The 22,565-nt window shown below is 48.4% G+C and overlaps 1 protein-coding gene across 1 annotated transcript in view; it reads left to right on the top strand.

Annotated features, from left to right (window-relative positions):
- Positions 1 to 22,565, top strand: part of LOC118374671 (slit homolog 1 protein-like) — a 245,793-nt gene that overhangs the window by 23,828 nt on the left and 199,400 nt on the right. The window contains 1 exon segment of the mRNA XM_052477899.1: positions 2,650 to 2,721. Within this exon segment, the coding sequence (XP_052333859.1) occupies positions 2,650 to 2,721 (72 nt within the window).

Genomic DNA, 22,565 nt, shown 5'->3' on the forward strand with positions numbered 1-22,565 from the left:
GTCTGGCTCGCAGTTGGTGTTCCAATTCATCCCAAAGGTGTTCGATGGGGTTAAGGTCAGGGCCCCCTGCAGGCCAGTCAAGTTCTTCCAAATCGATCTTGACAAACTATTTCTGTATGGACCTCATTTTGTGAACATGGGCATTGTCATGCTGTAACAGGAATGGGCCTTCCCCAAACTGTTGCCACTAAGTTGGAAGCACAGAATCGTCTAGAATGTCATTGTATGCTGGAACTTAAGGGGCTAGCCTGAACCATGAAACACAGCCCCAGACCATTATTCCTCCTCCACCAAACTTGCTATGTATTCGGGCAGGTTGCATTCTCCAGCCATCTTCCAAACCAGTCCGTCAGACTGCCAGTTGGTGAAGCGTGATTCATCACTCCAGAGAACGCGTTTCCACTGCTCCAGAGTCCAATGGTGGAGAGCTTTACACCACTCCAGTCGACACTTGGTATTGTGCATGGTGATCTTAGGCTTGTGTGCGGCTGCTCGGCCATGGAAATCCATTTCATGAAGCAGAGACGGCTTGGTATTCGGTAGTGAGTGTTGCTGAGGACAGATGATTTTTACGCGATATGCGCTTCAGCACTCGGCTGTCCCATTCTGTGAGCTTGTGTGGCCTAGCACTTCACAGCTGAGCAGTTGTTGCTCCTAGACATTTCCACTTCACAATAACAGCACTTACAGATGACTAGGCAGCTCGAGCAGGGCAGAAATTTGACGAACTGACTTGTTGGAAAGGTGGCATCCTATGATGGTGCCATGTTGAAAGTCACTGAGCTCTTCCGTTTGGCCATTCTACTGCCAATGTCTGTCTATGAAGATTGCATGGTGGTTAGCTCGATTTCATACACCTGTAAGTAACGGGTGTGACTGAAATAGCCTCGAAGTGAATGGGTCTAACAACTATATCCGTGCACAACAACTGGACATAATATTAAAGTAGGTTATCTTAAGGTGTCCAGTTAAGTATGAACAGAGCCGCTAGAAACCCAGTCAAGTCTTTTATAATTCTCCATCTCCAACCCAGTCTGTGTATCTGTCTATGACTCTGGGCCCACACAACAGTCTATGCTATATTACAGGCACGACCCAACCTGTCTCTCCCATTCAGTCCCATTCACCTCCAATAACTCCCATGTGTTTCCAGTGGAGCATTGAGACAGAATAAAGCTGTGTTTTTAAATGGCAAATAGCATCAGTCTGTTCCCGATTTTGCTAATGGTTGTATTTGCATAAAGCCTTCCAGCCGTCATTCATTCATTATCCCTGGGAGGAGAAGGCAGTGCCAAGCTGCCTGGAGGCTTCAGCTCTTCTGCCTCTGCAAATACCTCTGCAAATGTAACCATTGTTTTCTTAGTCCCCTGCAGATGTAAGTTGAATGTGTTCACATAACTGATACGTCTATAGGGGACTGTTGAAATGAAGTGTCAAAATATCTTCTTATAGTTGTGAACTGAAATACAATCTACTTATAAACAATAACGTGTTGCCATGTGTAATGTACTGCTATGTGCAGTGTTGGTGTGCAATTTGCAGTAATAATATACCATTCATTATTGAGTTGTGCCCCACAGTGCAGAGCTGATTTCCAGTGCATACTGGACCGGTACAAAAAGTGAGCTATAAAACTATTGGGACAGTGACACATTTTGTTGTTTTGGATCTGTACTGCGGCACTTTGGATTTGAAATGATACACTGACTATGAGGTTAAAGTTCATACTGTATTTTCATCCATATCGGGTGAATAGACGCCCAGATATCATACGCCCCAAAAATGCTAACCTCTCTTGTTCTTGTAATGGTGAGAGGTTAGCATGTCTTGGAGGTATGATATAAAATGTTAACCTCTCCTGTTCTTGTAATGGTGAGAGGTTAGCATGTCTTGGAGGTATGATATAAAATGCTAACCTCTCCTGTTCTTGTAATGGTGAGAGGTTAGCATGTCTTGGAGGTATGATATAAAATGCTAACCTCTCCTGTTCTTGTAATGGTGAGAGGTTAGCATGTCTTGGAGGGATGATATAAAATGCTAACCTCTCCTGTTCTTGTAATGGAGCGAGGTTAGCATGTCTTGGAGGGATGCGTTTTGTGTGATCTTAACTTTCTCGCTCATCATAATTCACAATTCATTCATGTACATTCATGTAGAAGTGTTCAGAAATATATTGAATTCTTATTAACAATAAAAGTGACTCCAAAATGACACAGCACATGATTTACCATTCATTTCCATTGGACACAACCAAAATAAACAGAAAATGCATTCAACAAGTTTGTAGTCACAAGCTTGATGTAGTTATTGAGTGCTATATATATGGGACCAAATACTTACGTTTTTACGAATTTAATACATATATAAATTTGTCCCAATACTTTTGGTCCCCTAAAATGGGGGATGGGACTGTGCACAATTAATACACATACGAATTTGTCCCAATACTTTTGGTCCCCTAAAATGGGGGATGGGACTGTGCACAATATGGATGAAAATACCCTCAAATTAAAGCTGACAGTCTGCATTGTATCATGTCAAATCCAAAGTGCTGGAGTACAGAGCCAAAACAACAATACATTTGTCACTGTCCCAATACTTTCAGAGTTCACTGTATCTGCTGCACTAATAATGTATTCTCTGTGGCAGGCGCCTGAATAGAAACCAACTGCAGCACCTTCCAGAACTGCTGTTTCAGAAGAACCCTGCACTGTCACGTCTGTGAGTACAACACACTCTTATGTCTACTATCTTACACAGTCTCTTCGGTACGGACTCTCTGTCTCACTCCTGTGAGTACACACACTTTCCCCATCTTACTCCTTGTATGTGAGTAACCACATGCCTTCTCTGGCTCACTCCTGTGAGTACACACACTTTCTCCATCTTACTCCTTGTATGTGAGTACCCACATGCCTTCTCTCGCTCACCCTTTACCGGCTTCCTGCCATGGAAGTGTGTGGGTTTGCTTATGAACACTGGATGAATAGAACTCGGAGTGCGTTGTCTGTATTGTTGAAAAGTCATCTGCAGAGTATGCTTGATGACTAATGCTCATATGACTATGTGTGTGTGTGTGAGGATGATTGAATAATGGAGCATTTGAGTGTGTTGGGTAGCAGGGACAGTTTGATGTTGTTGAGTGTGTTGGGTAGCAGGGACAGTTTGATGTTGTTGAGTGTGTTGGGTAGCAGGGACAGTTTGATGTTGTTGAGTGTGTTGGGTAGCAGGGACAGTTTGATGTTGTTGAGTGTGTTGGGTAGCAGGGACAGTTTGATGTTGTTGAGTAGCAGGGACAGTTTGATGTTGTTGAGTGTGTTTGGTAGCAGGGACAGTTTGATGTTGAGTGTGTTGGGTAGCAGGGACAGTTTGATGTTGTTGAGTGTGTTGGGTAGCAGGGACAGTTTGATGTTGTTGAGTGTGTTGGGTAGCAGGGACAGTTTGATGTTGTTGAGTGTGTTGGGTAGCAGGGACAGTTTGATGTTGTTGAATGTGTTGGGTATCAGGGACAGTTTGATGTTGTTGGGTAGCAGGGACAGTTTGATGTTGTTGAGTAGCAGGGACAGTTTGATGTTGTTGAGTGTGTTTGGTAGCAGGGACAGTTTGATGTTGAGTGTGTTGGGTAGCAGGGACAGTTTGATGTTGTTGAGTGTGTTGGGTAGCAGGGACAGTTTGATGTTGTTGAGTGTGTTGATTAGCAGGGACAGTTTGATGTTGTTGGGTAGCAGGGACAGTTTGATGTTGTTGGGTAGCAGGGACAGTTTGATGTTGTTGAGTAGCAGGGACAGTTTGATGTTGAGTGTGTTGGGTAGCAGGGACAGTTTGATGTTGTTGAGTGTGTTGGGTTGCAGGGACAGTTTGATGTTGTTGAGTGTGTTGGGTAGCAGGGACAGTTTGATGTTGTTGGGTAGCAGGGACAGTTTGATGTTGTTGAGTAGCAGGGACAGTTTGATGTTGAGTGTGTTGGGTAGCAGGGACAGTTTGATGTTGTTGAGTGTGTTGGGTAGCAGGGACAGTTTGATGTTGTTGAGTGTGTTGGTAGCAGGGACAGTTTGATGTTGTTGAGTGTGTTGAGTAGCAGGGACAGAGGGACAGAGGAGTCCTTATCGCTGGTCGTCTGGGTACGACGTGCTAGTTTAGTGTTTGGTGATGGATCCCAGTGGTTTATTCTCTCTCTACCACACACACACACACACACACACACACACACACACACACACACACACACACACACACACACACACACACACACACACACCACACACCACACACCACACACCACACACACACACAGTACACACTCCCGTGGCATGACCATTCCAAAGTAAGGCTAAACTTGAATGGGTGTTCCGTTCCATTTTCAAAGGAAAATGAGTGTTCCTGGTCGATCGCTCCGGCACCAATCATTCCACTTCAGATGACCTGCTGCTGCATATGGGAATAATGAAACATTGGGACATGGAAGAATCATCTCCCTCTACACTTCTCCTGTCCCTATTCCCAGTCCCATTCCTAGTCCTAGTCCCATCCCCAGTCCTAGTCCTAGTCTCATTCCTAGTCCCAGTACCAGTCCCAGTCCCATTCCCAGTCCCATTCCTAGTCTCATTCCTAGTCCCAGTCCCATTCCTAGTCCCATTCCTAGTCCCAGTCCCATTCCTAGTCCTAGTCCCATTCCTAGTCCCAGTCCCAGTCCCAGTCCCAGTCCCATTCCCATTCCCAGTCCCAGTCCCAGTCCCAGTCCCAGTCCCATTCCTAGTCCTAGTCCTAGTCCCAGTCCCAGTCCCATTCCTAGTCCCAGTCCCAATCCCAGTCCATATCCTTATCTAATCTTACCCGTCCCTTTCCACTTCCAATACAGTCTAGTCCACTCCTGTTAAATGTATATAGTCTTAGGACGGTCATCACCACTGTACGCTACACATGCATGAAGAACATTCATGAAAGAAGGGAGAACCTTGAGCCATTGATTATCAACCAGACCAGACTCTGCCAGACAGCAGCTAAATGACTGGATTAGCAGACCTCTCTGCATCCACTTCCACTGCTCTTTACTAGCTGGCTTCTTTCATAAGGAATTCTGCTTTTCAAACACTTTCTGGAGAATTAGATTCTTGAGAATGTTGAACATGTGTTGACACCATTCACTGTGTGCCAGCGCTGTGCATGTCTGTGTTCTCTTCATTTTCTCATTCTTTCCTTATTCCGCTAAGTTGACAAGGCCAAAGCCTGATAACGAGCATGCCAGCATTCATTTCAGCTGAAGAAGCGTATATTTGTGGAGCTTATTTTAGCATATAGCCAATATCCTCACACCAGCCTCATAAGAGCATATATGATAGAAAAGATACTTTGTCCAAAGAACAAAGAACCAAATATTATTGTTCCCAGCACAGTAACTTCAAAATATCTCCCCTCCAGTAGTCTTCTAGCAGACAGGGTCTACGCCAGTGTCATTAAACAGAGCAGAACCGAGACAAAGAGGTTCCTGATGCTTCTTAAATCATCACTGGCCTCCGTCTTTCTGTCACCACACGGGGTCGGGGCCCAGACTGACGTAGTAATGCTATAGCCAGTAGAGAGTCACAACACGGGGTCGGGGCCCAGACTGACGTAGTAATGCTATAGCCAGTAGAGAGTCACAACACGGGGTCGGGGCCCAGACTGACGTAGTAATGCTATAGCCAGTAGAGAGTCACAACACGGGGTCGGGGCCCAGACTGACGTAGTAATGCTATAGCCAGTAGAGAGTCACAACACGGGGTCGGGGCCCAGACTGACGTAGTAATGCTATAGCCAGTAGAGAGTCACAACACGGGGTCGGGGCCCAGACTGACATAGTAAGGCTATAGCCAGTAGAGAGTCACAACACGGGGTCGGGGCCCAGACTGACATAGTAAGGCTATAGCCAGTAGAGAGTCACCACACGGGGTCGGGGCCCAGACTGACGTAGTAATGCTATAGCCAGTAGAGAGTCACCACACGGGGTCAATGCCCAGACTGACGTGGTAAGGCTACAGTCAGTAGAGAGTCACCACACGGGGTCGGGGCCCAGACTGACGTAGTAAGGCTATAGCCAGTAGAGAGTCACCACACGGGGTCAATGCCCAGACTGACGTGGTAAGGCTATAGCCAGTAGAGAGTCACCACACAGGGTCGATGCCCAGACTGACGTAGTATGGCTATAGCCAGTAGAGAGTCACCACACGGGGTCGGGGCCCAGACTGACGTAGTAAGGCTATAGCCAGTAGAGAGTCACCACACGGGGTCGATGCCCAGACTGACGTAGTAAGGCTATAGCCAGTAGAGAGTCACCACACAGGGTCGATGCCCAGACTGACGTAGTAAGGCTATAGCCAGTAGAGAGTCACCACACTGGGTCGATGCCCAGACTGACGTAGTAATGCTATAGCCAGTAGAGAGTCACAACACGGGGTCGGGGCCCAGACTGACATAGTAAGGCTATAGCCAGTAGAGAGTCACCACACGGGGTCGGGGCCCAGACTGACGTAGTAATGCTATAGCCAGTAGAGAGTCACAACACGGGGTCGGGGCCCAGACTGACATAGTAAGGCTATAGCCAGTAGAGAGTCACCACACGGGGTCGGGGCCCAGACTGACGTAGTAAGGCTATAGCCAGTAGAGAGTCACCACACGGGGTCGGGGCCCAGACTGACGTAGTAATGCTATAGCCAGTAGAGAGTCACAACACGGGGTCGGGGCCCAGACTGACATAGTAAGGCTATAGCCAGTAGAGAGTCACAACACGGGGTCGGGGCCCAGACTGACATAGTAAGGCTATAGCCAGTAGAGAGTCACCACACGGGGTCGGGGCCCAGACTGACGTAGTAATGCTATAGCCAGTAGAGAGTCACAACACGGGGTCGGGGCCCAGACTGACATAGTAAGGCTATAGCCAGTAGAGAGTCACAACACGGGGTCGGGGCCCAGACTGACATAGTAAGGCTATAGCCAGTAGAGAGTCACCACACGGGGTCGGGGCCCAGACTGACGTAGTATGGCTATAGCCAGTAGAGAGTCACCACACTGGGTCGATGCCCAGACTGACGTAGTAAGTCTATAGCCAGTAGAGAGTCACCACACGGGGTCAATGCCCAGACTGACGTGGTAAGGCTACAGTCAGTAGAGAGTCACCACACGGGGTCGGGGCCCAGACTGACGTAGTAAGGCTATAGCCAGTAGAGAGTCACCACACGGGGTCAATGCCCAGACTGACGTGGTAAGGCTACAGTCAGTAGAGAGTCACCACACGGGGTCAATGCCCAGACTGACGTGGTAAGGCTACAGTCAGTAGAGAGTCACCACACAGGGTCGATGCCCAGACTGACGTAGTAAGGCTATAGCCAGTAGAGAGTCACCACACGGGGTCGGGGCCCAGACTGACGTAGTAATGCTATAGCCAGTAGAGAGTCACAACACGGGGTCGGGGCCCAGACTGACATAGTAAGGCTATAGCCAGTAGAGAGTCACAACACGGGGTCGGGGCCCAGACTGACGTAGTAAGGCTATAGCCAGTAGAGAGTCACCACACGGGGTCGGGGCCCAGACTGACGTAGTAATGCTATAGCCAGTAGAGAGTCACAACACGGGGTCGGGGCCCAGACTGACGTAGTAATGCTATAGCCAGTAGAGAGTCACAACACGGGGTCGGGGCCCAGACTGACATAGTAAGGCTATAGCCAGTAGAGAGTCACAACACGGGGTCGGGGCCCAGACTGACATAGTAAGGCTATAGCCAGTAGAGAGTCACCACACGGGGTCGGGGCCCAGACTGACGTAGTAATGCTATAGCCAGTAGAGAGTCACCACACGGGGTCAATGCCCAGACTGACGTGGTAAGGCTACAGTCAGTAGAGAGTCACCACACGGGGTCGGGGCCCAGACTGACGTAGTAAGGCTATAGCCAGTAGAGAGTCACCACACGGGGTCAATGCCCAGACTGACGTGGTAAGGCTATAGCCAGTAGAGAGTCACCACACAGGGTCGATGCCCAGACTGACGTAGTATGGCTATAGCCAGTAGAGAGTCACCACACGGGGTCGGGGCCCAGACTGACGTAGTAAGGCTATAGCCAGTAGAGAGTCACCACACGGGGTCGATGCCCAGACTGACGTAGTAAGGCTATAGCCAGTAGAGAGTCACCACACAGGGTCGATGCCCAGACTGACGTAGTAAGGCTATAGCCAGTAGAGAGTCACCACACTGGGTCGATGCCCAGACTGACGTAGTAATGCTATAGCCAGTAGAGAGTCACAACACGGGGTCGGGGCCCAGACTGACATAGTAAGGCTATAGCCAGTAGAGAGTCACCACACGGGGTCGGGGCCCAGACTGACGTAGTAATGCTATAGCCAGTAGAGAGTCACAACACGGGGTCGGGGCCCAGACTGACATAGTAAGGCTATAGCCAGTAGAGAGTCACCACACGGGGTCGGGGCCCAGACTGACGTAGTAAGGCTATAGCCAGTAGAGAGTCACCACACGGGGTCGGGGCCCAGACTGACGTAGTAATGCTATAGCCAGTAGAGAGTCACAACACGGGGTCGGGGCCCAGACTGACATAGTAAGGCTATAGCCAGTAGAGAGTCACAACACGGGGTCGGGGCCCAGACTGACATAGTAAGGCTATAGCCAGTAGAGAGTCACCACACGGGGTCGGGGCCCAGACTGACGTAGTAATGCTATAGCCAGTAGAGAGTCACAACACGGGGTCGGGGCCCAGACTGACATAGTAAGGCTATAGCCAGTAGAGAGTCACAACACGGGGTCGGGGCCCAGACTGACATAGTAAGGCTATAGCCAGTAGAGAGTCACCACACGGGGTCGGGGCCCAGACTGACGTAGTATGGCTATAGCCAGTAGAGAGTCACCACACTGGGTCGATGCCCAGACTGACGTAGTAAGTCTATAGCCAGTAGAGAGTCACCACACGGGGTCAATGCCCAGACTGACGTGGTAAGGCTACAGTCAGTAGAGAGTCACCACACGGGGTCGGGGCCCAGACTGACGTAGTAAGGCTATAGCCAGTAGAGAGTCACCACACGGGGTCAATGCCCAGACTGACGTGGTAAGGCTACAGTCAGTAGAGAGTCACCACACGGGGTCAATGCCCAGACTGACGTGGTAAGGCTACAGTCAGTAGAGAGTCACCACACAGGGTCGATGCCCAGACTGACGTAGTAAGGCTATAGCCAGTAGAGAGTCACCACACGGGGTCGGGGCCCAGACTGACGTAGTAATGCTATAGCCAGTAGAGAGTCACAACACGGGGTCGGGGCCCAGACTGACATAGTAAGGCTATAGCCAGTAGAGAGTCACCACACGGGGTCGGGGCCCAGACTGACGTAGTAAGGCTATAGCCAGTAGAGAGTCACCACACGGGGTCGGGGCCCAGACTGACGTAGTAATGCTATAGCCAGTAGAGAGTCACAACACGGGGTCGGGGCCCAGACTGACATAGTAAGGCTATAGCCAGTAGAGAGTCACCACACGGGGTCGATGCCCAGACTGACGTAGTAAGGCTATAGCCAGTAGAGAGTCACCACACGGGGTCGGGGCCCAGACTGACGTAGTAATGCTATAGCCAGTAGAGAGTCACAACACGGGGTCGGGGCCCAGACTGACATAGTAAGGCTATAGCCAGTAGAGAGTCACAACACGGGGTCGGGGCCCAGACTGACATAGTAAGGCTATAGCCAGTAGAGAGTCACCACACGGGGTCGGGGCCCAGACTGACGTAGTAATGCTATAGCCAGTAGAGAGTCACAACACGGGGTCGGGGCCCAGACTGACATAGTAAGGCTATAGCCAGTAGAGAGTCACAACACGGGGTCGGGGCCCAGACTGACATAGTAAGGCTATAGCCAGTAGAGAGTCACCACACGGGGTCGGGGCCCAGACTGACGTAGTAATGCTATAGCCAGTAGAGAGTCACCACACGGGGTCAATGCCCAGACTGACGTGGTAAGGCTACAGTCAGTAGAGAGTCACCACACGGGGTCGGGGCCCAGACTGACGTAGTAAGGCTATAGCCAGTAGAGAGTCACCACACGGGGTCAATGCCCAGACTGACGTGGTAAGGCTACAGTCAGTAGAGAGTCACCACACGGGGTCAATGCCCAGACTGACGTGGTAAGGCTACAGTCAGTAGAGAGTCACCACACAGGGTCGATGCCCAGACTGACGTAGTAAGGCTATAGCCAGTAGAGAGTCACCACACGGGGTCGGGGCCCAGACTGACGTAGTAAGGCTATAGCCAGTAGAGAGTCACCACACAGGGTCGATGCCCAGACTGACGTAGTATGGCTATAGCCAGTAGAGAGTCACCACACTGGGTCGATGCCCAGACTGACGTAGTAAGGCTATAGCCAGTAGAGAGTCACAACACGGGGTCGGGGCCCAGACTGACGTAGTAATGCTATAGCCAGTAGAGAGTCACAACACGGGGTCGGGGCCCAGACTGACGTAGTAAGGCTATAGCCAGTAGAGAGTCACCACACGGGGTCGGGGCCCAGACTGACGTAGTAAGGCTATAGCCAGTAGAGAGTCACCACACAGGGTCGATGCCCAGACTGACATAGTAAGGCTATAGCCAGTAGAGAGTCACCACACAGGGTCGATGCCCAGACTGACGTAGTATGGCTATAGCCAGTAGAGAGTCACCACACTGGGTCGATGCCCAGACTGACGTAGTAAGGCTATAGCCAGTAGAGAGTCACCACACGGGGTCAATGCCCAGACTGACGTAGTAAGGCTATAGCCAGTAGAGAGTCACCACACTGGGTCGATGCCCAGACTGACGTAGTAAGGCTATAGCCAGTAGAGAGTCACCACACGGGGTCAATGCCCAGACTGACGTAGTAAGGCTATAGCCAGTAGAGAGTCACCACACGGGGTCGATGCCCAGACTGACGTAGTAAGGCTATAGCCAGTAGAGAGTCACCACACTGGGTCGATGCCCAGACTGACGTAGTAAGGCTATAGCCAGTAGAGAGTCACCACACGGGGTCAATGCCCAGACTGACGTGGTAAGGCTATAGCCAGTAGAGAGTCACCACACGGGGTCGATGCCCAGACTGACGTAGTAAGGCTATAGCCAGTAGAGAGTCACCACACGGGGTCAATGCCCAGACTGACGTAGTAAGGCTATAGCCAGTAGAGAGTCACCACACTGGGTCGATGCCCAGACTGACGTAGTAAGGCTATAGCCAGTAGAGAGTCACCACACGGGGTCGGGGCCCAGACTGACGTAGTAAGGCTATAGCCAGTAGAGAGTCACCACACAGGGTCGGGGCCCAGACTGACGTGGTAAGGCTATAGCCAGTAGAGAGTCACCACACGGGGTCGATGCCCAGACTGACGTAGTAATGCTATAGCCAGTAGAGAGTCACCACACGGGGTCGATGCCCAGACTGACGTAGTAAGGCTATAGCCAGTAGAGAGTCACCACACTGGGTCGATGCCCAGACTGACGTAGTATGGCTATAGCCAGTAGAGAGTCACAACACGGGGTCGGGGCCCAGACTGACGTAGTAAGGCTATAGCCAGTAGAGAGTCACCACACTGGGTCGATGCCCAGACTGACGTAGTAAGGCTATAGCCAGTAGAGAGTCACCACACGGGGTCGGGGCCCAGACTGACGTAGTAAGGCTATAGCCAGTAGAGAGTCACCACACGGGGTCGGGGCCAGATCCCAGATGTTAGCTTCCCTTCTCACTCTATAGCTCTAGCTCTCTCTCCTCTCTCTCTCTCTCTCTCTCTCTCTCTCTCTCTCGCTTCTCTCTATCTCTCCATCTCTCTAGTCATTAAACCAGTCCTCTCATTACTTGTTTACAGGACAATACGGGGTTGTAAGGTGAGTATCCAGCACATGTAGCTCTAGTAGTTTGAGCTAAAAAGTGAAGTTTGGAAGAGAAAGTTTGTTGTTACTGTCAAAATAAATGAGAGAAATGCACTTTCACTGTAGCTCTTAGTGTATATTGATCATTTTAGTCTAGAATGGTAAAACACATTCATCCTATTTCTAGAAGATGGAATTAGTTAACTAACTCCAACTTTCTAACTATCTTTGTAGTTACCTCGCTCTCTCTCTTTCTCTCTGTGGACGCCTGAGAGATAAGTGAAACTGATGAATGAGGAGTGGAGCAGATAAGAGATTATTGGAGATAATGAGACATGATTGGAGATTATTAGAGATGGTTAAAGCTTGGTGATGGGATGGAGGTGCCTGATAGCGGTGCGAAAGAATGGGAAAAGAGGAGGAATAGAGAACTAGAAGAGGAGTAGAGGACTAGAAGAGGAGTAGAGGACTAGAAGAGGAGTAGAGGACTAGAAGAGGAGTAGAGGACTAGAAGAGGAGTAGAGGACTAGAAGAGGAGTAGAGGACTAGAAGAGGAGTAGAGGACTAGAAGAGGAATAGAGAACTAGAAGAGGAAGAGTGCTGATTTAAATGAATAATAACAGTGAAAACGGCAATATCCATCATCTTTAACAATCTGGTGTCCACCTCTCTCTCTCCGTTCCTTGTTCTTATCAATGCAGCTCTGTGATCTAGTCTCCTGGTCTGTAATTAGAAGGTGTTCACAGTGTGAGAGCAGGAGGAAGGAGGAGGGAGGGAGGTACTGCAGGGGGCCAAGGACTGCCAAGCATCTGGTTTTGAGTGGATGGGGGGAAGAGGAGTAGTAGGAGGGGGAAGAAGAGTTGGCTTGTTTATGGTCTCTCTCAGGATCTCTGTGTACTGCTGCTCGTCTTGGTGCCTGTCTTATGTATGTCTTATGTATGACACACAAACTGGAGGTAAACACTAGCTTGGAGGTACACCAGGGGCCTCCACGCTCCAGGCAAAAAATAACAGCCTCTGTTCCTTTTAGGCTTAGTCTACAAATACAGGAACAGATATTTAGGTGTAAATAATGTATGATGGTTCAACTGAACGCTCCGACCATCCACTACAACAACAATCAGCCTGTGGCTGAATCTAGTTGCCTACCCCTGGGCTAGGGGTTGTTCCTGTACTGGGCTAGGAGTTACTCCTGTACTGGGCTAGGGGTTGTTCCTGTACTGGGCTAGGAGTTACTCCTGGACTGGGCTAGGGGTTGTTCCTGTACTGGGCTAGGAGTTACTCCTGGACTGGGCTAGGGGTTGTTCCTGTACTGGGCTAGGAGTTACTCCTGTACTGGGCTAGGGGTTGTTCCTGTACTGGGCTAGGAGTTACTCCTGGACTGGGCTAGGGGTTGTTCCTGTACTGGGCTAGGAGTTACTCCTGTACTGGGCTAGGGGTTGTTCCTGTACTGGGCTAGGAGTTACTCCTGGACTGGGCTAGGGGTTGTTCCTGTACTGGGCTAGGAGTTACTCCTGTACTGGGCTAGGGGTTGTTCCTGTACTGGGCTAGGAGTTACTCCTGTACTGGGCTAGGGGTTGTTCCTGTACTGGGCTAGGAGTTACTCCTGGACTGGGCTAGGGGTTGTTCCTGTACTGGGCTAGGAGTTACTCCTGGACTGGGCTAGGAGTTGTTCCTGTACTGGGCTAGGAGTTACTCCTGGACCGGGCTAGGAGTTACTCCTGGACTGGGCTAGGGGTTGTTCCTGTACTGGGCTAGGGGTTGTTCCTGTACTGGGCTAGGGGTTGTTCCTGGACTGGGCTAGGAGTTGTTCCTGGACTGGGCTAGGGGTTGTTCCTGTACTGGGCTAGGGGTTGTTCCTGTACTGGGCTAGGGGTTGTTCCTGGACTGGGCTAGGGTTTTTCCTGTACTGGGCTAGGGGTTTTTCCTGTACTGGGCTAGGGGTTGTTCCTGTACTGGGCTAGGAGTTACTCCTGGACTGGGCTAGGAGTTGTTCCTGTACTGGGCTAGGGGTTGTTCCTGGACTGGGCTAGGAGTTGTTCCTGGACTGGGCTAGGTGGTTGTTCTTGTACTGGGCTAGGAGTTGTTCTTGTACTGGGCTAGGGGTTTTTCCTGTACTGGGCTAGGGGTTGTTCCTGTACTGGGCTGGGAGTTACTCCTGGACTGGGCTAGGGGTTGTTCCTGTACTGGGCTGGGAGTTACTCCTGGACTGGGCTAGGGGTTGTTCCTGTACTGGGCTGGGAGTTACTCCTGGACTGGGCTAGGGGTTGTTCCTGTACTGGGCTAGGAGTTACTCCTGGACTGGGCTAGGGGTTGTTCCTGTACTGGGCTGGGAGTTACTCCTGGACTGGGCTAGGGGTTGTTCCTGTACTGGGCTAGGAGTTACTCCTGGACTGGGATAGGGGTTGTTCCTGGACTGGGCTGGGAGTTACTCCTGGACTGGGCTAGGGGTTGTTCCTGGACTGGGCTAGGAGTTACTCCTGGACTGGGATAGGGGTTGTTCCTGGACTGGGCTGGGAGTTACTCCTGGACTGGGCTAGGGGTTGTTCCTGGACTGGGCTAGGAGTTACTCCTGGACTGGGATAGGGGTTGTTCCTGGACTGGGCTAGGAGTTCGATATGCAGGCAGGATGGGGTGAGAGGTCAAGTCAGTTCTATGATAGGGGTTAGGGGAGGAAGCAAGGGTGGCTGTGGTTCCCTTTACCTACAACATTAGTAGGCTAGGTGTGTGTGTGCATGTGTGAGTGGGGTGGGGGGGGCAAGAGGAGATGAGGGGAGGGGGGTAAGAGGAGAGGAGGGGAAGGGTGCAGTCCCCCCTACACTGTGGGGGGTAAAGATTGGTAGAGAAGATGTGTGTGAGAGAGATGAGTGTGTGAGAGATTTTTCTGGGGCGTGTAAAGGGGTGTGGTTTGTTGCTTGTTTCCGTGCTAATACTTGACAACAGGATTGGTCTGATACACAAACCCTAACACAGACACAAATAATATTACTGCATGTAATTACACACACAGACACTAATTACACCTCAGCTTGCTAATATTGTGAAAGCAGGCATTCACTTGAGATAATGTTCTTTCTAAGGTTCATTTAGAGAAAAAGGGCCTTAGCTATGTCATGCATTTAGCCCTATGTGTTCCTATTGGACTGACTCTGTGTGTTCACTGTGTTTGTTTGGTGTTTGATGCTGGGGAAAATGTTTCTCAGTAGGACATTCAGGGAGATTCTGTTATTATTGGGAGAAATCCTGTGTGTGTGTGTGTGTGTGTGTGTGTGTGTGTGTGTGTGTGTGTGTGTGTGTGTGTGTGTGTGTGTGTGTGTGTGTGTGTGTGTGTGTGTGTGTGTGTGTGTGTGTGTGTGTGTGTGTGTGTGTGTGTGTGTGTGTGTGTGTGTGTGTGTGTGTGTGTGTGTGTGTGTGTGTGTGTGTGTGTGTGTGTGTGTGTCAGATACTGATAATGGTCCAGGCTGACCTTGTGTGCTTCTCTTTGTCCTTTCTGATGGTTCCTGTCCTCTCTCTGTCTATATCATGGTTCCTCTCCTCTCTCTGTCTATATCATGGTTCCTGTCCTCTCTCTGTCTATATCATGGTTCCTCTCCTCTCTCTGTCTATATCATGGTTCCTCTCCTCTCTCTGTCTATATCATGGTTCCTCTCCTCTCTCTGTCTATATCATGGTTCCTGTCCTCTCTCTGTCTATCATGGTTCCTGTCCTCTCTCTGTCTATATCATGGTTCCTCTCCTCTCTCTGTCTATATCATGGGTCCTCTCCTCTCTCTGTCTATATCATGGTTCCTCTCCTCTCTCTGTCTATATCATGGTTCCTGTCCTCTCTCTGTCTATATCATGGTTCCTCTCCTCTCTCTGTCTATATCATGGTTCCTGTCCTCTCTCTGTCTATATCATGGTTCCTCTCCTCTCTCTGTCTATATCATGGTTCCTGTCCTCTCTCTGTCTATATCATGGTTCCTCTCCTCTCTCTGTCTATATCATGGTTCCTGTCCTCTCTCTGTCTATATCATGGTTCCTGTCCTCTCTCTGTCTATATCATGGTTCCTCTCCTCTCTCTGTCTATATCATGGTTCCTCTCCTCTCTCTGTCTATATCATGGTTCCTCTCCTCTCTCTGTCTATATCATGGTTCCTCTCCTCTCTCTGTCTATATCATGGTTCCTCTCCTCTCTCTGTCTATATCATGGTTCCTCTCCTCTCTCTGTCTATATCATGGTTCCTCTCCTCTCCTCTCTGTCTATATCATGGTTCCTGTCCTCTCTCTGTCTATATCATGGGTCCTCTCCTCTCTCTGTCTATATCATGGGTCCTCTCCTCTCTCTGTCTATATCATGGTTCCTCTCCTCTCTCTGTCTATATCATGGTTCCTCTCCTCTCTCTGTCTATATCATGGGTCCTCTCCTCTCTCTGTCTATATCATGGGTCCTCTCCTCTCTCTGTCTATATCATGGTTCCTGTCATCTCTCTGTCTATATCATGGTTCCTCTCCTCTCTCTGTCTATATCATGGTTCCTGTCCTCTCTCTGTCCTCTCTCTGTCTCATTTACATTTTACATTTAAGTCATTTAGCAGACGCTCTTATCCAGAGCGACTTACAAATTGGTGCATTCACCTCATGACATCCAGTAGAACAGTCACTTTACAATAGTGCATCTAAATCTTAAAGGGGGGGGGGGGGTGAGAAGGATTACTTATCCTATCCTAGGTATTCCTTAAAGAGGTGGGGTTTCAGGTGTCTCCGGAAGGTGGTGATTGACTCCGCTGTCCTGGCGTCGTGAGGGAGTTTGTTCCACCATTGGGGGCCAGAGCAGCGAACAGTTTTGACTGGGCTGAGCGGGAACTGTACTTCCTCAGTGGTAGGGAGGCGAGCAGGCCAGAGGTGGATGAACGCAGTGCCCTTGTTTGGGTGTAGGGCCTGATCAGAGCCTGGAGGTACTGAGGTGCCGTTCCCCTCACAGCTCCGTAGGCAAGCACCATGGTCTTGTAGCGGATGCAAGCTTCAACTGGAAGCCAGTGGAGAGAGCTGAGGAGCGGGGTGACGTGAGAGAACTTGGGAAGGTTGAACACCAGACGGGCTGCGGCGTTCTGGATGAGTTGTAGGGGTTTAATGGCACAGGCAGGGAGCCCAGCCAACAGCAAGTTGCAGTAATCCAGACGGGAGATGACAAGTGCCTGGATTAGGACCTGCGCCGCTTCCTGTGTGAGGCAGGGTCGTACTCTGCGGATGTTGTAGAGCATGAACCTACAGGAACGGGCCACCGCCTTGATGTTAGTTGAGAACGACAGGGTGTTGTCCAGGATCACGCCAAGGTTCTTAGCGCTCTGGGAGGAGGACACAATGGAGTTGTCAACCGTGATGGCGAGATCATGGAACGGGCAGTCCTTCCCGGGAGGAAGAGCAGCTCCGTCTTGCCGAGGTTCAGCTTGAGGTGGTGATCCGTCATCCACACTGATATGTCTGCCAGACATGCAGAGATGCGATTCGCCACCTGGTCATCAGAAGGGGGAAAGGAGAAGATTAATTGTGTGTCGTCTGCATAGCAATGATAGGAGAGACCATGTGAGGTTATGACAGAGCCAAGTGACTTGGTGTATAGCGAGAATAGGAGAGGGCCTAGAACAGAGCCCTGGGGGACACCAGTGGTGTCTATATCATGGTTCCTCTCCTCTCTCTGTCTATATCATGGTTCCTGTCCTCTCTCTGTCTATATCATGGTTCCTGTCCTCTCTCTGTCTATATCATGGTTCCTGTCCTCTCTCTGTCTATATCATGGTTCCTGTCCTCTCTCTGTCTATATCATGGTTCCTGTCCTCTCTCTGTCTATATCATGGTTCCTCTCCTCTCTCTGTCTATATCATGGTTCCTGTCCTCTCTCTGTCTATATCATGGTTCCTGTCCTCTCTCTGTCTATATCATGGTTCCTCTCCTCTCTCTGTCTATATCATGGTTCCTCTCCTCTCTCTGTCTATATCATGGTTCCTGTTCTCTCTCTGTCTATATCATGGTTCCTCTCCTCTCTCTGTCTATATCATGGTTCCTGTCCTCTCTCTGTCGATATCATGGTTCCTGTCCTCTCTCTGTCTATATCATGGTTCCTGTCCTCTCTCTGTCTATATCATGGTTCCTGTCCTCTCTCTGTCTATATCATGGTTCCTGTCCTCTCTCTGTCTATATCATGGTTCCTGTCCTCTCTCTGTCTATATCATGGTTCCTCTCCTCTCTCTGTCTATATCATGGTTCCTCTCCTCTCTCTGTCTATATCATGGTTCCTGTCCTCTCTCTGTCTATCATGGTTCCTCTCCTCTCTCTGTCTATATCATGGTTCCTGTCCTCTCTCTGTCTATATCATGGTTCCTCTCATCTCTCTGTCTATATCATGGTTCCTGTCCTCTCTCTGTCTATATCATGGTTCCTGTCCTCTCTCTGTCTATATCATGGTTCCTCTCCTCTCTCTGTCTATATCATGGTTCCTCTCCTCTCTCTGTCTATATCATGGTTCCTGTCCTCTCTCTGTCTATATCATGGTTCCTGTCCTCTCTCTGTCTATATCATGGTTCCTGTCCTCTCTCTGTCTATATCATGGTTCCTCTCCTCTCTCTGTCTATATCATGGTTCCTGTCCTCTCTCTGTCTATATCATGGTTCCTGTCCTCTCTCTGTCTATATCATGGTTCCTGTCCTCTCTCTGTCTATATCATGGTTCCTCTCCTCTCTCTGTCTATATCATGGTTCCTCTCCTCTCTCTGTCTATATCATGGTTCCTCTCCTCTCTCTGTCTATATCATGGTTCCTGTCCTCTCTCTGTCTATATCATGGTTCCTCTCCTCTCTCTGTCTATATCATGGTTCCTCTCCTCTCTCTGTCTATATCATGGTTCCTGTCCTCTCTCTGTCTATCATGGTTCCTCTCCTCTCTCTGTCTATGTCATGGTTCCTGTCCTCTCTCTGTCTATATCATGGTTCCTGTCCTCTCTCTGTCTATATCATGGTTCCTCTCCTCTCTCTGTCTATATCATGGTTCCTGTCCTCTCTCTGTCTATATCATGGTTCCTCTCCTCTCTCTGTCTATATCATGGTTCCTCTCCTCTCTCTGTCTATATCATGGTTCCTCTCCTCTCTCTGTCTATATCATGGTTCCTCTCCTCTCTCTGTCTATATCATGGTTCCTCTCCTCTCTCTGTCTATATCATGGTTCCTGTCCTCTCTCTGTCTATATCATGGGTGCTGAATACCAACTGTCAGTCCCTTAGATCATACCTCCTGAAGCAATGTTTTATGACTGCTGAATACCAACTGTCAGTCCCTTAGATCATATCTACTGAAGCAATGTTTTATGACTGCTGAATACCAACTGTCAGTCCCTTAGATCATACCTCCTGAAGCAATGTTTTATGACTGCTGAATACCAACTGTCAGTCCCTTAGATCATACCTCCTGAAGCAATGTTTTATGACTGCTGAATACCAACTGTCAGTCCCTGAGATCATACCTCCTGAAGCAATGTTTTATGACTGCTGAATACCAACTGTCAGTCCCTTAGATCATACCTACTGAAGCAATGTTTTATGACTGCTGAATACCAACTGTCAGTCCCTTAGATCATATCTACTGAAGCAATGTTTTATGACTGCTGAATACCAACTGTCAGTCCCTTAGATCATACCTCCTGAAGCAATGTTTTATGACTGCTGAATACCAACTGTCAGTCCCTGAGATCATACCTCCTGAAGCAATGTTTTATGACTGCTGAATACCAACTGTCAGTCCCTGAGATCATACCTCCTGAAGCAATGTTTTATGACTGCTGAATACCAACTGTCAGTCCCTTAGATCATACCTCCTGAAGCAATGTTTTATGACTGCTGAATACCAACTGTCAGTCCCTGAGATCATATCTCCTGAAGCAATGTTTTATGACTGCTGAATACCAACTGTCAGTCCTTGAGATCATACCTCCTGAAGCAATGTTTTATGACTGCTGAATACCAACTGTCAGTCCCTTAGATCATACCTCCTGAAGCAATGTTTTATGACTGCTGAATACCAACTGTCAGTCCCTGAGATCATACCTCCTGAAGCAATGTTTTATGACTGCTGAATACCAACTGTCAGTCCCTTAGATCATACCTACTGAAGCAATGTTTTATGACTGCTGAATACCAACTGTCAGTCCCTTAGATCATATCTACTGAAGCAATGTTTTATGACTGCTGAATACCAACTGTCAGTCCCTTAGATCATACCTCCTGAAGCAATGTTTTATGACTGCTGAATACCAACTGTCAGTCCTTAGATCATATCTACTGAAGCAATGTTTTATGACTGCTGAATACCAACTGTCAGTCCCTTAGATCATACCTCCTGAAGCAATGTTTTATGACTGCTGAATACCAACTGTCAGTCCCTGAGATCATACCTCCTGAAGCAATGTTTTATGACTGCTGAATACCAACTGTCAGTCCCTTAGATCATACCTCCTGAAGCAATGTTTTATGACTGCTGAATACCAACTGTCAGTCCCTTAGATCATATCTACTGAAGCAATGTTTTATGACTGCTGAATACCAACTGTCAGTCCCTTAGATCATACCTCCTGAAGCAATGTTTTATGACTGCTGAATACCAACTGTCAGTCCCTGAGATCATATCTACTGAAGCAATGTTTTATGACTGCTGAATACCAACTGTCAGTCCCTTAGATCATACCTCCTGAAGCAATGTTTTATGACTGCTGAATACCAACTGTCAGTCCCTGAGATCATATCTACTGAAGCAATGTTTTATGACTGCTGAATACCAACTGTCAGTCCCTTAGATCATACCTCCTGAAGCAATGTTTTATGACTGCTGAATACCAACTGTCAGTCCCTTAGATCATACCTCCTGAAGCAATGTTTTATGACTGCTGAATACCAACTGTCAGTCCCTGAGATCATATCTACTGAAGCAATGTTTTATGACTGCTGAATACCAACTGTCAGTCCCTTAGATCATACCTCCTGAAGCAATGTTTTATGACTGCTGAATACCAACTGTCAGTCCCTTAGATCATACCTCCTGAAGCAATGTTTTATGACTGCTGAATACCAACTGTCAATCCCTTAGATCATACCTCCTGAAGCAATGTTTTATGACTGCTGAATACCAACTGTCAGTCCCTTAGATCATATCTACTGAAGCAATGTTTTATGACTGCTGAATACCAACTGTCAGTCCCTTAGATCATACCTCCTGAAGCAATGTTTTATGACTGCTGAATACCAACTGTCAGTCCCTGAGATCATACCTCCTGAAGCAATGTTTTATGACTGCTGAATACCAACTGTCAGTCCCTGAGATCATACCTCCTGAAGCAATGTTTTATGACTGCTGAATACCAACTGTCAGTCCCTTAGATCATACCTCCTGAAGCAATGTTTTATGACTGCTGAATACCAACTGTCAGTCCCTTAGATCATACCTCCTGAAGCAATGTTTTATGACTGCTGAATACCAACTGTCAGTCCCTGAGATCATACCTCCTGAAGCAATGTTTTATGACTGCTGAATACCAACTGTCAGTCCCTGAGATCATACCTCCTGAAGCAATGTTTTATGACTGCTGAATACCAACTGTCAGTCCCTTAGATCATACCTCCTGAAGCAATGTTTTATGACTGCTGAATACCAACTGTCAGTCCCTGAGATCATACCTCCTGAAGCAATGTTTTATGACTGCTGAATACCAACTGTCAGTCCCTTAGATCATACCTCCTGAAGCAATGTTTTATGACTGCTGAATACCAACTGTCAGTCCCTTAGATCATACCTCCTGAAGCAATGTTTTATGACTGCTGAATACCAACTGTCAGTCCCTTAGATCATACCTCCTGAAGCAATGTTTTATGACTGCTGAATACCAACTGTCAGTCCCTTAGATCATACCTCCTGAAGCAATGTTTTATGACTGCTGAATACCAACTGTCAGTCCCTGAGATCATATCTACTGAGGCAATGTTTTATGACTGCTGAATACCAACTGTCAGTCCCTTAGATCATACCTCCTGAAGCAATGTTTTATGACTGCTGAATACCAACTGTCAGTCCCTTAGATCATACCTCCTGAAGCAATGTTTTATGACTGCTGAATACCAACTGTCAGTCCCTTAGATCATACCTCCTGAAGCAATGTTTTATGACTGCTGAATACCAACTGTCAGTCCCTTAGATCATACCTCCTGAAGCAATGTTTTATGACTGCTGAATACCAACTGTCAGTCCCTTAGATCATACCTCCTGAAGCAATGTTTTATGACTGCTGAATACCAACTGTCAGTCCCTGAGATCATACCTCCTGAAGCAATGTTTCTCTATGGCTCTTAATTCCACGTTGGCATTATAGGTATTGTGTGTAGGCCAGACACACAGAATCTAAATGTAATCCATTTTAAATTCAGGCTGTAACACAACAAGATGTGAAAAAATGTAAGGGGTGTGAATACTTGCTGAATGCACAACATAATGTATTGTAGCTGTGCCATAGGATTGTGGGTAATTATGGGTTCCTTGTTTTCAGGTTGTGTTGTTTCTCATTCCTGTGTGTTTTGGTGTTTAAGTTGTTGTTTGTGTTCTTCAGTTATTTGCTGCTCTTGTTGTTTGTCATATTTTAACTCTGTTATCATTAGTGTTCAGTGTTGTCTGTTAGATGGGGTCGGACATGGAATTA

The sequence above is a fragment of the Oncorhynchus keta genome, chromosome 24 (assembly GCF_023373465.1).
Source record: "Oncorhynchus keta strain PuntledgeMale-10-30-2019 chromosome 24, Oket_V2, whole genome shotgun sequence".
Taxonomy (NCBI): Eukaryota; Metazoa; Chordata; class Actinopteri; order Salmoniformes; family Salmonidae; genus Oncorhynchus; species Oncorhynchus keta.